We start from the raw sequence: 17,222 nt of genomic DNA on the forward strand, positions 1-17,222 counted from the left end.
CTTTATTTTATCAGGAAACAAGCAACAACTTCACTTGGTGGCATTTCAGAAAGAAAACTCTTGAAGAAACACGGCTGGATCTGAAACAACAGCTCGTGCTGGTTTCAGTGATGCCACTTTGAAACCATTTCCCTCTGTCACGACACGCACCTGCCTCCTGTCCTTATTTGGCCGGTGATTACAGTGGAGTCAGAGGAATATGTATACAGCAGTGGACCTGAGGTTTACAGTTACACAGAGACAGGAAACGCAAAACATCTGCTCATAGAAACTGTCGGTGACCTTCGGGTCCACCCAGAGACAGCCAATCTAGCCTCTCAGTGTGACAGCTATTAGCACCATGATGTGGTTTCCAACCTTTTCCATCTGAAGTGGGCTATCCCCAAAGAACTGTGAGATGGACCAACTTTAATTATAAGTTTAGCTAGCTGCTTTAACTGTTATGTCACCATGACAACTGAAACTAGATATAATCCAGATAATGGTTGTTGTTGTTTGTTTCCAAACAACATTCACACTCTGATACACACATCGGCAGCAACTCGGGGTTCAGAGTCTTGCCCAGGGATACTTTGGCATGCAGACTGGAGCAGCCAGGGATTGAACCACCAACCTAGCAGATGACCAGTTCTACGTCCTGAGCCACAGCCACCCCAAAACAAAGTCTTATTCTTCTAACAAAGCTGACCAGCTATAAGAGGAATCATGACCATAAAAAGATTTTATGTGAATCAAGAAATAAACAAAAATGTACACACATGACTGTGTCCATAATTACTGTATACACAGCATATACAGTATATATGTATAATGGTGAAGAAACTACTCATCCCATAATGCATTGCAAATCCCAGATTCCACAGCAAACAACTTCCAACCTCGTCAAATTGGATCCTTTTCATTATTGTGGTGCTGAATGAGTGCATTGTGTGTTCAGTACAGCCTGCTCACTGATGTGGTCTGCTGACTGCAGTTTCTAAAGTTTCATACTCAGTAAGAGACCCAAATGTTTCCACGGCAACAGGGACCTCCTCCAATCTTTACGGTGACTGAAACATGTTTTTGTTAAACGAAGGTTGATACCACACAGGCGCACACACCATCGTTTCACAGAGTCGTAGCTCATAGTGAGTCTGGATGGTTACAACATTATGGCTCATAATCAGTCAGTACATTTTATTTATTACACTCACCCATATAATGCATACCGTGTATGCTGTGTACCTTACCGGCTACAAATGTATATGATATTTTGATATCTGTATATAGTGTTTTTGATGTGTGTGTATATGTGTGTATATGTAAATGTGTGTATTGACATTGATATATATATTTATGTATATAGTGCTTATGTATATGTGTATATTTTATTTTATTTTATTCTATTCTATTTTAGTTTTAGTTTAGTTATTTGTTCTTACTCATCCTTTTCATTTTTTCTCTGTACTGAGCTGCTGTAATGCGCAAATTTCCCCGTCGTGGGATCATTAAAGTTTTATCTTATCTTATCTTATCAAAAGTCTCTCCGGAGAACAAGAATGAGATGTTTTACTTCCAGAAGCTCACAGATGATCTGTGAATGTAGCTTTAAAAAAAAAAAAAAACTGCATTAGCAGTTTAATAACAGATTAGTTTTAATCTGTAGCAGTGACAGGAAGTATACACATTTTCACCCGTGTAGAGCAACTTCCACATGGATCAGGCATATAATCTGTCTATAATCTAGTTAGTTATCTGAACTATTAACTATTTCCTCCCACATTCCAAAGACATGCACTTACTGCAGTTAGGTTAATTGGCTAATCTAAATTGCCCATAGGTGTGACTGAGTGCGTGAATGTGAGTGTGAAAGGTTGTTTGTCTCTCTGTGTTGGCCCTGCAACAGGCTGGCGACATGTTCAGGGTGTACCCCGCCTCTCGCCCTATGACAGCTGGGATAGGCTCCAGCCCCCCCACGACCCTGAACAGGAGGAGCGGAAGCGAATGGATGGATGGATGGAAATTTTTTTTTTCTTTTGCATTTTTGGCCACAGCAGCTTTTGTTAGCAGTGGAGAGAGACAGGAAATGGGGGAAAGATACAGGGGAAGACACGCGGGCAAATTGGCGACAGGCCGGGACGCGAACCCGCGCCGCCCGCACCGCAACGCGGCATATGTATGTGGTCGCCGGCTTCACCGCTAAGCCACCCAGGCGCCCTATTAATGACACTTTTAGCCAGTTTGTCAGTTATTGTTGGCCAGTGCTTAGTAGTTCAAATCATTTATGCATTTTAGTAATAAATTAGTAATAAGTAATTCCTTTGTGTTTCTGCTCAGGTTAATTCTTGAATGAAACTGTATTGAAGTCGTATTCCTGGTTGAGATTTACGGTGTAAGCATGAGAGCGAGCAACCTTTGCTCACGTCTGGCCTGCTCAACTCTGAAATCTCATTAAAATATCTTAAAATACCACAATTTTAAATTAGGAGAACTCACAAAGCCTTCAAATCATTTTTCTGCTTAAATTTCTAATTGGAAATTGTATATTTGGTGGCTGTAACAGCTGGCAGGCTCCCTGTGATGAACAGTCACTGGGATTTAAAGCAGCCACTTACACGGTGCTCCAAAGTATCGCAGTGTGACCTGTGAAGTCTTCACCTCTCCCGCCACATTTTTGGCCATGCACTGGTAGACTCCCTGATCCGTCTCCCTGGTGTCCTGGATCATCAGCGTCCCGTCTTCCAGCAGGTTCAGACGGCTGTCGTCGCGCATGTTTAGCGCATTGCTGCAGGGAAGACACACCAACACAAACCAGAGCTCATGAAGCATAAACGTGTTTGGATCTGAACCTATCTATACATCCCTGTTCTTGGTATTTAGGGTCTTACTTGTTCCTGAGCCAGATAATCTGTGGTTTAGGGTTGCCTTCAGCTCTACAGGTGAAGTAGACGGTGTTTCCTGATGTAACATCCACATCCTGGGGCTCTGATGTGATCCTGGGAACCTCTGCAGGAGAATATTGGACAGGAAAAGGATGTAATGTATAAGCAAACATACAGGCATGCATGTCTATGATATGTATTTCCTGGACTACTGAATCTACCCTCTACTAAATCTGTGGAGTCTTTTCAGGCCAATCAGGATAAGCCAGTAATATCAATGCAAAAATCTAGACAGAGGCATTACAGGTGATCAGCCAAACCTTGATTTATATTTCACGAACCTTTGTGTTCAAAGATTCTGACCCTGAGAGTGGAAATTAAAGGTTTTGTTTGCATGTTGTAGACCCACAGAAGCAAAAGAGCCAGGGAGCAGTTCAGGAAAGAAGCCCCCACAGCTCAACATTAGCTCCACCTTTGGGTTCTATTTTTTGGTTGGTAGAAGAATTTGTGAGGTGAAGCTGATGGAGAAAGACAAACGTCCCACACTCACCTGACAAACAGAGGAGATCAAATATGGACACAACTTCCACATTTAAAAAAAATGAAGTACATTAGTTCCTTTACCTGCTTTCTATTTAAAGACCAGCAGGGCAGCAACCTTGATGCTTACAAAAAGAAGAACAGCAGTACAGAAGCTTATGAGTAAACAGTCCTCAGCTCCTCAGTAACCTCAGCAAACACTTTCCTGATAACTTTATGGGCTCAGTTTCTATTTTGGGGGTCTCACTGAATAAAAATTGAGTTTTTTTTTGTAAATTGTGGTCATTATTAAAGTCAGAATGGAGGATTATTTCGCCTCCAAACACGTCTCCCTGTTATTATAGAAAATAATCCATGTAATGGTGAGACATTTGTCACAGAAGCAGGAGACCTCCTGACTCTGAGCTCATCTCTGCTCTGTGACTGCGGTGAGCTGAATATCCTGTTTATCTCCAGGCGAGCGCGGCTCATCAGAAACCACCTGTGCAGGGAGACGACACTTCACCTCCAGCAGGGCGACTGTTTTGACAGCTGCTCAACCTGCTGTGCATTGTTTCGCTCCGCTAACGGGGGAGAGAGGTGTGGAAAGACTTCCACCACATTTTCAGGAAGACATTCCTTCTCTGGCTCTGCAGACAGACACAGCAGAGAGGGCCAGGCAGGTCTGGGCATGTTCGGGGCCATCGAATTAGTTACCGAGATCTAAATGTGGTGGAGTTACAAGCAGCTGCTGACTGGCCTGGCTCAGTCTACAGCGCGCGGTGGTAGCTGCACGACATGCAAAACCGAGACAGCAGGACTCGCAGCCTGTTCTAAAATCCGAGTGAAAATCAGGACCCAGATGTGCAGTGAAAGGTGGACTGTTCCTACTTGAAGTGATAAAAAAAAAAACATCAACACGGTTAAAACTGCTTCAGCAGCATGCCTCCCTTTGGCCTGCAAAGCAAAGGACAACATTTTCTCCAAGTGTTGGAAGCTAAATGTGTCAGGTTATCTCACAGATTTTTTTTTGTTTGTTTTTATGGTACTGAGCTGTGCATTCACTTAACTGATGACATCTTTAAATAAAACATTTTTATGTATCCATCTTTATAATAAAAGAAGAAAAACGTCCATCAAAGGTTCCCATAAACACTAATCCAAATGAAGTGTTTATTTAGCAATGACAAAGGCCTCCTGTACACCACAGGCACAATCATACACCCGTCAGTCAAATCGTCTCACAGGCTGCTGGTGGTCTGATGCAGAGAAACCACAAACCAAATTCAGCGACGCTGCACCCCCACATGGAGCCTATGGTGTCTGAGAAATGCAGGAGCCGGGGGGCCTGCAGACCTCAGACACAAAGAGAGGATGCACCTGTATGTGTATCGGCTTACCTACTGTATGCAGCAAAGACAGCTGGGGGTTTTGTCTTTGCTAATCTTTGCAGTTTGCTGTAAATAACTGGATGTGTGTAATGCATGACTTCACGACTACCCCGATGTGTTTCCTCTTAGTTTCTAAAGGCTTTTTTAAGGTTCCTTTTGATAACAAAGTCCGAGTGCTTCCTTGTAAAGGCCGAGATAAGAATCAGCATTAGGGTGATGAAACCTAAAAGGAAAAATGAAAACCGTTCCAGCCTGTGAGATACAACTGCTTTGGTCCCTAGAGCTAATCCCCTTCATAACAGCTGTGCAGCTGTAACTCACCTGTTTAAACTGGATTAAGGCCCAAAGTTTGCATTATTGGGGGCATGGCCTCTTTGACTGACAGGCAGATGGTGACACAGTTGGCAGTACCTGCTAGCTGTGTGCTAGGCCAAAGCCAACACGACAGCAGGCAGAACTCATGCTGAGATTTCAAAATGCAAGTTCATAAACCATCATGATGAAAAGGTTTGTTTTTGGTTTTTACTTTTTTTTTAACTTGTAAAACTGAACAATTTGCAAAAGCTGATACTCCATGGCCCCTACTCTAGAATGAATACATGACTGCCTCTTTCATGAATTCCAGAACAGCGACGCGCAGTCATTTTTCTCTCAGTACCACAGTTGAGCTCCTCGGCGGTGAGCGTCGCCACTGATCGGCCTTGCAGGCGGCTGGGGTAGTCGCAGGTGGCAGCAGCCTGAGCGTTGCCAGACTCAGCGTACTGCTTCAGCAGATCGGCTAGCCACAGTAGTTCACAGTCACAGTTTAATGCATTGGAATCCAGTCGCCTGCACACACAGAAAGGAAGAGAGAAATGGGAATACAGTGGATGGATGAAGCCGGCAGTATAACTGACATGCAGCAGTAAACCCTCTCTTGCACTTGATGAGCTGAAGTTCGGTCCAAACAACAGGACCACCTTGGAACGTGCTCCCTTCCTGCCGTGGGAAACTCTCTCTGCTTGGCCTCATCTTCCAGTAACTGGTCCAGATTTCAGTTCTGCCACAATGTGCCCATTATCCATGACAGGAGATTTAATTGGCATGTTTTACACTGTTGAGGCTCTCGAGGATTCCTCTGACCATTTGTTTTAGAACTAGTTTGGGCTTAGAATTTCACAAATAACTTTAGCTCAATATATCATTTATGTTGTATAAGCGCTTTGAGTGCTCAGACAGAGTAGAAAAGTGCTATATAAGAACTAGTCCATTTACCATTTATAACCAAAGGGATGAAGCCAAACTCGTTATAGTTCTAGACTGCTTGTTGGCTAGAAGAGGATGGGATTCAAACCTTTATTAAAGTGGTCCTTTTGCGCTCATATCTGCGCCTTAGTGCAGCTGCTCAGCTCATCATGTGTGAAACCCATTAAAAATTACAGAAGTCCTGAAAGCTGCAGTTCCTCTGCCATCCAGCAGAGGCACCAGCAATGAGTCAGTCCCCATCATTCAATTCAATCCAATTTTATTTATATAGTGCCAAATCACAACAAACAGTCACCTCAAGGCACTTTGTATTGTAAGGTAAAGACCCTACATTAATTACACAGAAAACCCAACAATCCAAAACGACCCCCTATGAGCAAGCAGTTGGCGACAGTAGGAAGGAAAAACTCCCTTTTAACAGGAAGAAACCTCCAGCAGAACCAGGCTCAGGCAGGGGCAGTCATCTGCCACGACTGGTTGGGGCTGAAGGGAGAGAGATAGAGATTAATAACAACAAATGACTAAATGCGGAGTGGAGTATAAACAGGGTGAAAAGAGGTGAATAAGAAGAAACACTCAGTGCATCAATTGAACCCCCCCCAGTAGCCAAGGCCTATTGCAGGGGATGGTTCAGGGTTACCTGATCCAGCCCTAACTATAAGCTTGATCATAAAGGAAAGTTTTAAGCCTAACCTTAAAAATAGAGAGGGTGTCTGTCTCCCAAGCTGCATTGAGCTGAAGGCTCTGCCTCCCATTCTACTCTTAAGTATCCTAGGAACCACAAGTAAGCCAGCAGTCTGAGAGAGAAGTGCTCTATTGGGGTGATATGGTACTATGAGGTCTTTAAGATAAGATGGGGCCTAATTATTCAAAACCTTGTATGTGAGGAGAAGAATTTTAAATTCTATTCTAGATTTAACAGGGAGCCAATGAAGAGAAGCCAATATGGGAGAAATCTGCTCTCTCTTTCTAGTCCCTGTCAGTACTCTAGCTGCAGCATTTTGGATCAGCTGAAGGCTTTTCAGGGAGCTTTTAGGACAGCCTGATAATAAGTTAAATAGTCTAGTATAGAAGTAATAAATGCATGAATTAGCTTTTCAGCATCACTCTGAGAAAGGATGCTTCTAATTTTAGAAATATTGTACAAATACAAAAAAGCAGTCCTACATATTTGTTTAATATGTACATTGAAGGACATATCCTGGTCAAAAATAACTCCAGAATTTCTCACAGCGTTACCTTGGCCTTCCTGCAGTTTAACTAATTGATGTGTGTCATCTGGCTTCATTGATAGATAAAGCTGAGTATCATCTGTATAACAATGAAAATGTATGCTATGCTTTCTAATAATATTGGTCCTAGCACAGGGTTCTGAGCTAGGACCAATTTTATTTACATTATACATGCGTCCCTTAAGCAATATTATTAGTATGCTATGCTTTCTAATAATATTGCTTAAGGGAAGCATGTATAATGTAAATAAAATTGGTCCTAGCACAGAACCCTGTGGAACCCCATAATTAACCTTAGTGTGTGAAGAAGACTCCACATTTACATGAACAAATTGGAGTCTATTAGATAAATATGATTCAAACCACTGCAGTGCAGTACCTGTAATACCTATAGCAAGCTCTAATCTCTGTAATAAAATGTTATGGTCAACAGTATCAAAAGCTGCACTGAGGTCCAACAGGACAAGAACAGAGATGAGTCCACTGTCAGAGGCTCTAAGAAGATCATTTGTAACCTTCACTAATGCTGTTTCTGTACTGTGATGAATTCTGAAACCTGACTGAAACTCTTCAAATAAACCGTTCCTCTGCAGATGATCAGTTAGCTGTTTTACAACTACTCTTTCAAGAATCTTTGAGAGAAAAGGAAGGTTGGAGATTGGCCTATAATTAGCTAAGACAGCTGGGTCAGTGATGGCTTTTTAAGCAGAGGTTTAATTACAGCCACCTTGAAGGCCTGTGGTACACAGTCATCTAATAAAGACAACTAATAAAGACAAAGATGCACTGGATACTGAGCACAGAGATTCAAATAAACATGCGGGTTCAGTATTTCTACAAAGTCTTTATGCAAACTGTTTCTTCCAAACATCTTCCCTTCTGTCTCCACAAAACCAACATGACAGCAGCTAAAAAGTGAGGTTTTAAAATGTGTCTTGATTGTGAATGGCAGCTTCTCACATTCATCAGCACATGTAGCCTGAATCTGACCTGGAATATAACATCTGCAGTCCTGTTTGGAAATCGGAGCCCTCTGTGAACACACACACTTGTCGTTGGCAGACAAATTTAATTTTTCTCCAAACCCAATGACGACTTCCTTATCACCCATTAAAATATGCAGAGCAGTAGGTGGGTCTGTTTCACCATATAAGGACGTCTCCTCTATATGACGTCATGTAGATCCAAGAGTAGAAGAAAAGCAGTGCTCAGAGGAGCCTGAGCTTCTGGCTCACGGTGATTCGTTATCCTCATCATTAGAAACTTGCTTATTATGAACAGTGATTATTGGAACAGGAGATACATGACAGGAAATAAGGAAAAGCAGAAATAGCCCACTTCCAAGATAGTTGCAAGAGCTCATATTTTATATAAAATGAAGCAAGTTTCATCCAAGACAGACATGAGAAATGTCTAAAAAAGACGCTTCCGATCTCAGCTGCAGCTGACTCAGGAGAAAAAGCTGTGGGAAGGACTGAGCTGTGCAGGCGAAGCGTGAGAACTGTATGGTGCGGTTTCATGGCATTTAACTGATAAACAGGCGCAGTTTGATAGTGAGCGGACAGACGCTCACACAGATGTTTCTGCGGTCGTCTTTTCCACTTACAGTCGCTTCATGGCCTGGAGATGAGAGAAGGTTCCTGGCACAAGCTGGGTGATCCTGTTATTGTGCAAGAACCTGAGAGAGAGACAGAAAAAAATCATCAGCAGTGAGCAAACAATCTTAGGGATAACATATTTTTTTAAAATGAATTTACTTAACTAATAATAGAGGACATATTTTCCCTTTTAACAACATCTTTTTCATTTCCAAATGGGAGAAAAAAAATATGATCATCTTCCCAGATGATGATTCGTGTTTGCTAAAAGCAGGCAGGAAAACATTTTCCTGTTTATACAAGTCTCCGGCCAAACACATTTCCCCTGAATTTTGCCTTTTTAATAATGCCAAATGACGTTAATATTCCATCCCACCCTCAGGAGAGCGATCCACAGATACGCCGTCTCTCACTCACTGCTTTGACCACAGACATAATTCCCAACAACAAGTGTGCACCTGGGAATTCCATCCCCTCCACTTTTCTCACCATATTTTTTTTTCCTGTGTAGCAGGTGCCCATCTGTCTCCTTAACTGCTCAAGAGACTGGAAAGTATGGAAATACTGGGCAACCACTGGCTTAAAAAGAGTAATACATGAATTTAACAAGATCTGGACTCTCAGACATTTGCTGGAGATCCATGAGGCTTAAACTGATCTGACTGCAGTTTTTAACTTCAGCTCTGAAAATGTCATTGTGGATATCTCCTGTTCTAATTGAGCTGCCCCAAAAATGATGAAAATATAATGAAAGGGCCAAAGTGGAGGGCCTGGAACTGTATGAGGACACACTTTTACGTGGCTACATTAAAAAAATACTAAAGTTACCCACACAACAACCTACAGTGTACATACAAGGAGTGGTGATGCTACCACTCGCCATTATTCATAAACTGTCCCGCAGTCTCACATCAGTTTGCTGAAATTTTTGACTGCTCTTCCGAGCCAAATTCCTTCAGCTGAAAGATGCTGGAGCAGTTTCTGGCGTGTACTGGCTGTTTCAAATTCAGATCTGGGCTGCTAGCCTCTCCATTCTTTCTTTCTGAGCCATTCCTTCCATTCCCCGCCAACTACATCATGCTAGTTATTGCTTTCTGGTTTCTATCAAGTGTCACGCTAAATCCAGTTGCACTGGTGGCTCTATTATTCCACTGATTTTAAAATTACTGTTTGGAAAAGCTTTTCATGAAAGCTCAGACAGGATGAACTTACAGTCGCTCCAGCTTCGGTAGATGAGTGAAGGATTCTGGTTCCAAAGACTCAATGTTGTTGAAGTGCAGGTACCTGGAGACAAGAACAATATGTAGACAAATCACAATAAAACTGGATAATGTAATCATATTGTCCTAACGAGCCCTCAGAGAGGACTGTTTCACTGAGCTCAAACCAGCTGACTGCAGGCTGCTATCAGGGCCAGATTTGCTTTACATCAGGCTGCATCTCAGAAAGGCTCCAAGGAAGAGCAAAGTTGATCTACTGATAACAACGGACAGATTTATGAACACAGATGCAGTGAGTTCATTTCTATATGACACAATCTACAAAGAGCAGCACAAACTAATGGGTTATAAACGAGCAGGCCTGATGAGCTAACCACAGTAACACTGTGTAAAAGCTGGGTTTTCTCTCTGGAAACTGCGTGTCTGTTAAAATCAGTGAGGCAGCTAAGAGAGAACCCATGTTTTTATAAATAGGAATCAGTGGAGACTGTTTGGGGTGTTTGAGGTTGTGGCAGCAGTGTGCTGGATAAATGTGACAGTTCAGGCAGAGCACCTGAAAGCTGAGTGCAGCAGCCGTCCTGTAGGATGTGCAGAGAACACTACAGTAAACATGATTTACCATCAGATCCTGATCCACAATGTTAATAACGTTCTTGTTACTGTGAGGAAATGCATGCAATGTTCACAGTATTTTCTGCATGCTGTGTGAGAGTGCAGTAATTTATTAAAGTCAAAGGAAGGAATGTGACTCAGAGCCACCTGTGAGCAACACACACAGTTTGAACATCCCAGAGGACAGTCAGCACACTGCAAGACTCAGGTGTGATTCAAACGTTTCAGCTTCTGCGGTGATAAAGCTCTGGGATTTATTTAAATACTCTTTTCTCCTAAATCTGCATTACATATGCAATAATAAAAATAACTAATAACATTAACAGAAATAAATGTATTCAGACCATAAATTCAGTTTTACACTATCATATACAAGATGAGGTAATGAAATCCCACAAGTGGCTGCATGGGTCACTGTGAGGGTCTCATTCAGAAAGCAAAGCAGCAAGAGAAGCAAACACAACACAACAACAAAAGGCTGTGACTATAGCATCATCCACACAACACATCTCATTTTAGTTTGTGAAGTCAGAACAGAAACATATTGAGACAGCAGTCAGCTGATTTTAGGCCCCATCATCACACAATCATTCCAGTATGACTGCCATAGGAACAAATAATGCTAACTTGCAAATATGAGCTGAAAATATTTAAACTTCAGTGAAATGTTTTCTGGAACGTGTTGGCTGTGATTCTCCAGACGCCTCCCACAATCAAAATGGAGGAGTTAAGGGTCTGAGGGGCAGAATCAGCTGATCGCTTTAATCCAAGGAAAAAAAAAACCCAAAGCAGAGCAAGAAAATCTAACTTGCACGACTTTGGTGAGATATGTTATTGTTGCTGATTCAGGCTTTCAGCTACACTTTGTGGCTGATTGCAGATGAATATTTGCGGTGTGCAAAGTGGTCCAAACACAGTCAACCGGCTGGATTTGCACGAGTAACATGGAGCGTGACCTGATCTGAGCACAGCTACAGCTCCTGACTGCAGTGAAATAAAATGAATTACGCTGATGACTGTGACATGCCCAGTGCTGAATCCACTCCACAGCCTAACCCTAACCTTACCCTTAAGTGGTCTATTACGAACCTGGAGGATGTTCTTGGTTATATTTGATTGTCACGAACAGGCAGATTTTCTATAAAACTGGCCTGATGTGAGTTCTGAGCTTATTCTTGCAGTCACAGTCAGACTTTTCCCTGCTTTTATAAACACTGAACTAAAACGATTGGATTGGTGGAGTTTTGGGCTTTATTTTTAATTCTGTTTCAGTTACTGGTATCACGTTCCACTGATACTTGTAAATCCTATTTTATTAGCCGATAGGCCGATGGCAGTCAACAAGATTGGTATCGATGATCAGTTGATATATCCATGCAGCAGCTGAGTTAACTCATCACAGAACAGGATTTTACTCCAACTGTAGTAAAATGACTCTTTGGAATCTGAAATAAACTTGATGCGTTTAACCCTCAAATGTCGTCACAGGTCTTATTTCCTGACAAACCACAGGCACGCTCGTAAATGGCGAACAGCCTGTGCTGTTGGGTCACTCTGATATGCGAGGGTATCTTTGGGCTTTGGCATCTGTTCCCCAATGATGTAGGGCTATTAAAGCGCATATAAAATGGGACTCAAAGCCCACATATACACTGCAGTGAAATTCAAAACAGATGTTGAAATTTACTTGGTGAATTGGCCATTTGTTCTCAGTTACAGGGGTTACAGTTAAGTGAAGTAAGTCACAGTCTTCTCAGAGATTACAGAGCCTCGTTTTCCCAGGAAACAAAGCAGAAAGTGCAGCAGAAAGCCTAACTGTTGCCATTACAACACATTTAAAACATCATTTAACAATCACAAATACATTTGGTGTGACAGGCATGCAGGTTTATGGAGATCCAGCAGAGAGAAGCTCAGAACCGACGTGTTTCTGAATGTCAGGACTTACAGGAAGCAAATGATTTTTATCACACAGATTAAAACACACATAATGCAGATTTCACACAAATAAACAGAAGATTTACACTGAATCAGAGCAGAAGACGTTTCTGCAGCAGAACAGATGCAAGTCAAGCTTTGTTCTACAGAAACTCTGATCCAGAAGAGCACTGCTGGAAGTCCCCGCAGCACAGAGTAAATTCATGCTTTAAGCATCGCCGTCATCTTGACCGCGTTTCATGAAGCCAGTGTTTCCCCGACTGCTTTTCATGGGTTTTATTCGATTTTGGTGCCAGTGCTCTGATCAGCTGTACAACGGAGCAGCTTCCACTTAATCAGGATCTATCTTCATGATCCAGCTTCAATAAGCGTAACAATGTTCAGACCAAACGTTCCTCAGAGTTATCTTAATCTAAGAACCTACCAAGATTTTGTATGATTTTGCCCCTCCAGCTGCCCACAAATGATAAGCCTGTCCTCCATTTAGGCATTAATGCCAAAATTTAAGCATTAACTGAATGCTTAGACACAGTGACACTGTTTCATATCAACCAAAAAACGACAAACAGAAAGGGGAAACAAAAAATAAAAGTCATTGTGCAGGCCGCAGAGCTTCAAGCATCCTCACCACCAAAACCAGATGTTTCAGACTGTCTGATTAACGGGTTTAAGACCAGTTAAATCTTTCTGGAATAAAAAATGAACAAACTGAATAGAGAGAGACCATAAATGGCAGCTAACATATGCAAATACACAAAGTGGTGTTACATAGAAAGTCTGTAGAATTTTGCAAACTCACGCCAGGTAAAGCAAACACAGGAAAATTTCAACTTGGATGAAAAATATCCTTCACGCTGTGTCCTGAAAACCCATCAGCTGGGATTCTCCTGGCACCACCGGCAATCCGAAATGGAGGAGGAGCTTACTGATGGTGTCTGAGGGCAGCTGGAGCTGACTGGTTCAACTTCACTTTCATATAAAGACAGGATCAAACACAGAGGGTTATCAGAAACTGTAGGACTTCAACATAAGTTCTAAAAATGTGCCTCTACAACTCGATTCCAGCTGTCAGTTGGACTCCTCATCTGATCAGCTGTTGGAGGCAAATATTTGTCAGAGTCCAAAGCAAGTAACACTCTAATTCCACTGAGCTAAAACATAACGTGAATCAGGTAAAGTCGATGTTTTGTTCCTTGTTTCTTTTAGCAGTGGGGGCCTGTAGGAGGCTGGGTGGGGGCAGCTGTAGGGGAAACACTGATGACTCATGCAAAGAGGATCAAAGGAGATGAATGCAGCATATGAGGTGCACTCATGGGATGCATGGTGGCAGATACCTGTGTAAAGCCTGCAGTCATGTCACGGGTACATGCTCAGCATTATTACATCACATGACTTGCAGACTTTGCCAGGCTTCATGAAGTGTTTGTCTTTCAGGAAGGGAAGGGGAGGGGTGAAGACATTTTACAGCTGGAGGAAAGTGTGATGCTGCGAGCAGAAGGAAAGGTGGATGAGGAAGTAGGTCACTTACAGTTGCTCAAGAGAGACAAGCCCCTTAAATGCCTGTCTGTCAATTGATTGGATTTCATTCTTGTACAAATAGCTGAAAGGAGAGATAATCAGTATCATTAGTAACACACACACACACACACACACACACACACACACACACACACAGGATAAATATGCTCAATGTGCTCGTGTTTACGGTCTGTAGAAATATTCAGACTTGTATCTGGTTCAGTACACAGCCTATCCTGCTGCCCGTGGACAGCACGGGTCAGAGGTGGAGGTTGTTTTGTAGAAGCAGGTGAGTATTTGGAACTGAAATCATCACAGTGAACAATTCAAATTTCATGTGAGATGATCGTGGAGCTGAGAAAGCACTTTTCCACAGGGTGTGTCTGCAGCCCCAAACCTCTACAGCAGGGATGCACCGCTGGGCCAGTAATGATGTTACTACAACATCAGATCAAGTAGTTTGGACCTATTTGATGCAGATGTTTATTTATTAGTTTTTATTGTTCTTCATTTCCTTTTTTTTTCTTTTGCAGAGAAACAGTGTAAAATAAAATACCTGAACTGTCTTAAATTCTCTGAGCTTTTAAAATGATGCTATTACACCAAACTGGATGTAACACAGCAGATGAATTTCAGCTACTAGCATCTGTAAGCACCTCCTTAGTTTTTGATATCTGTGCATCTCCACTAAACATTCACCTTCTGTTTAGTCTGTAGCTGCAGAGAGGAGGTAGACTGTGCTCCCACAGGCTTAAGTGGCCAGTGAAAGGAAAAAAATGAGAGATGATCGTATTTGGAGTGTTGATGGGAGTTTTTAATGAGGTAAATATGAAGGACTAAATTCAGTATGGGCAGCAAGGACACAGGAAAGCACCAAGACTTTTACCAGAAAACTAAAATACAGTACAACACTGCAGTTAAAGTGGACCTACTCTGGTCTTCACCATTTCCTGCCATATCTGCGGTTCCAGTGGACGTTCAGTGCAGTCTGCTCCAAACACTCAGTTTATTACAGTTTTTTCTACTCTATGATCTCTATGATGCCATAGAGAGTGGAAGCCCCACCCACCTGCTGTTCAAACTGTTTTTACAAGGGACAGCCAATCAATCAGAAGAAAGGAAGAGGAGCTAAAAGGGCTTCTTTCAGACAGAGGATGGACTGAGCAACTGCATTAAGGCCCAGAAAAGATAAAGGAGGATTATTTTGAACTTTGACTCACACAAAGCTGCTCTCTCTCAGGAGCTGGCAATGAGCAGAATAGGTCCACTTTAAAGAAGTCCTAGGATCATTTCACACGGGTTTATATTCAAATTATATGTTCCGATGATTGCACACCTCTCGAAAAGGGAAGGAAGCACAGCTGTTATGATCATGTGTTGCTTATATTCAAAAAAATTGTCAAATTCAATAGAAAAGAATCAGAAACACCATGTCAGTAATCTCCAGTGTGTCTGATCTTGTCTCTACACAAACTGAGGTGATGCGCAGCGTGTGGAGAGCATTTAACTCACTGAAAGATGACCTTTGACTTGTGCATGTGTTTCCTCCATCATACATATTTAAGAAACATGATACTAGAATTCTTATGACTTCCCTTTCATCTCCCATCTCTCCCGTCATTTCACTCTATGCCTGTTACAACGAACTGTGATGAGGGACTCTGATTGGCCCACCGAGGATGTGACAAAAAAAGTGCGTGGAAAAAGAAACCTCACAACTGCAGGTCCTTCTGTGTCTGTCTGTGCGTTCGGGCCTCATACCACAGACAACAGCAGGCGATAAAAATTTTTTTGTAAAAAACTCTGTGATATCGCAGGCTACAAAGAATACTAAAACTGAGACAGAGACAGAGAAACGATGCTGCTTCCATGCACGTTCCAAAATACTTTCTACTGGAAAACTCTTGTGAACCAACACCAGCAATCACAGGGACAGATGGTTGATATTTTACTGGCTAACAGGCTGCATAATTCACTGTACAGCTGCTAATGGAGTCTCAGTATTTGACGCCGCATAAATATTCAACTATTCTTTCTATTCTCACAGTACTGCTCATCACGCTTCATGTCACCGTAAAGGTGCTAAATCAGCAACAATACAAAACAATATTTTTTAATCCTTAAATCAAGTGGATGATTTAAGCATCTGTCTGTGGACATTACTGACTGCTTTGCAGTGACGTCCTGCTCTCCCAGAGGAGGAAGACATTTCCCTGTGCTGTGTTCATCGGGAAAGCGAAACCTTCTGTTGCTTTAACTTTCTCCCTGAGTGATCATTTTACATGGAAATGTACCAAAATCACAGCACACCCTTTAACTCAAGTGCATTGGCTGATTTTGTCAGTTACACAAAATCAGGAAGGCCTTGTTCTCCCCCAGGAAAACCTCCAGTCTGGAATGTGTAGGCGATAATCATGAGGACTGATGTTGTGCTTCCTGTAGCCTGAATATTACTCAGTTATAACTTAAGAGGATCTGCTTTCTGTTTCAATCACTGCTTCCACAATAAAGCTGTTCACACACACACACACACGCACTGAGTGGAGGACACAGAAAAAAGAATAAATGAGTTGAGAACAACAACAACAACCTATCAAAAACCTGCTGAACAGCTGTGACCTCCTCTCCTCCTGTCAGCCTGCTCTATCCTACAAACTTATTCCATGGTCCTCGTTATGCTAAAAGCCAATAACTATGGTCAAACTATAAACAAAAAGGAGGTGTTAAACCACTCTGCAACCACTACTGACTATGCAGTGGCAGTGTAAGAGTTTCTGGCTGCTGTGTGGGTTTAACTGCATCCCCACAATCACACTATGGTCTCCTCTCTTAAAGAACACGGCTGCACAGCTCAGGTTTGCAAAGCTGCATCTGAACAAACCACAGGACCTCTGAACAGACAAGACCAAAGTGCAGATGTTTGTCCATGATGCACAGCAGCACATTTGGAGGAAATCAAACTCAGCACATCAGCACAAACACCTCAGACCAACTGTCAGCACGGTGGAGGAGGGCTGAGGATTTGGGCTCCTTGCAGTCACTGAGTGGACCATGAACTCCTCTGTATACCAAAGTATTCAGAGTCACA

General features: G+C 42.3%; 1 protein-coding gene across 2 annotated transcripts in view; it reads right to left on the minus strand.

Moving 5' to 3' along the window:
• The window catches only part of pxdn (peroxidasin), a 71,466-nt gene that overhangs the window by 32,599 nt on the left and 21,645 nt on the right, over positions 1-17,222 (minus strand). The window contains exons 4-9 of one of the 2 annotated variants that reach the window (XM_030718804.1): positions 14,145-14,216; positions 10,059-10,130; positions 8,855-8,926; positions 5,430-5,599; positions 2,868-2,985; positions 2,595-2,764 (exon numbers count right to left, since the gene is read on the minus strand). In XM_030718804.1, the coding sequence (XP_030574664.1) occupies positions 2,595-2,764; positions 2,868-2,985; positions 5,430-5,599; positions 8,855-8,926; positions 10,059-10,130; positions 14,145-14,216 (674 nt within the window). The remainder of the gene's footprint in view (positions 1-2,594; positions 2,765-2,867; positions 2,986-5,429; positions 5,600-8,854; positions 8,927-10,058; positions 10,131-14,144; positions 14,217-17,222) is intronic. The other variant, XM_030718805.1, reaches the window with a different exon arrangement.

This window comes from Archocentrus centrarchus, chromosome 22 (genome assembly GCF_007364275.1).
Source record: "Archocentrus centrarchus isolate MPI-CPG fArcCen1 chromosome 22, fArcCen1, whole genome shotgun sequence".
Classification (NCBI taxonomy): domain Eukaryota; kingdom Metazoa; phylum Chordata; class Actinopteri; order Cichliformes; family Cichlidae; genus Archocentrus; species Archocentrus centrarchus.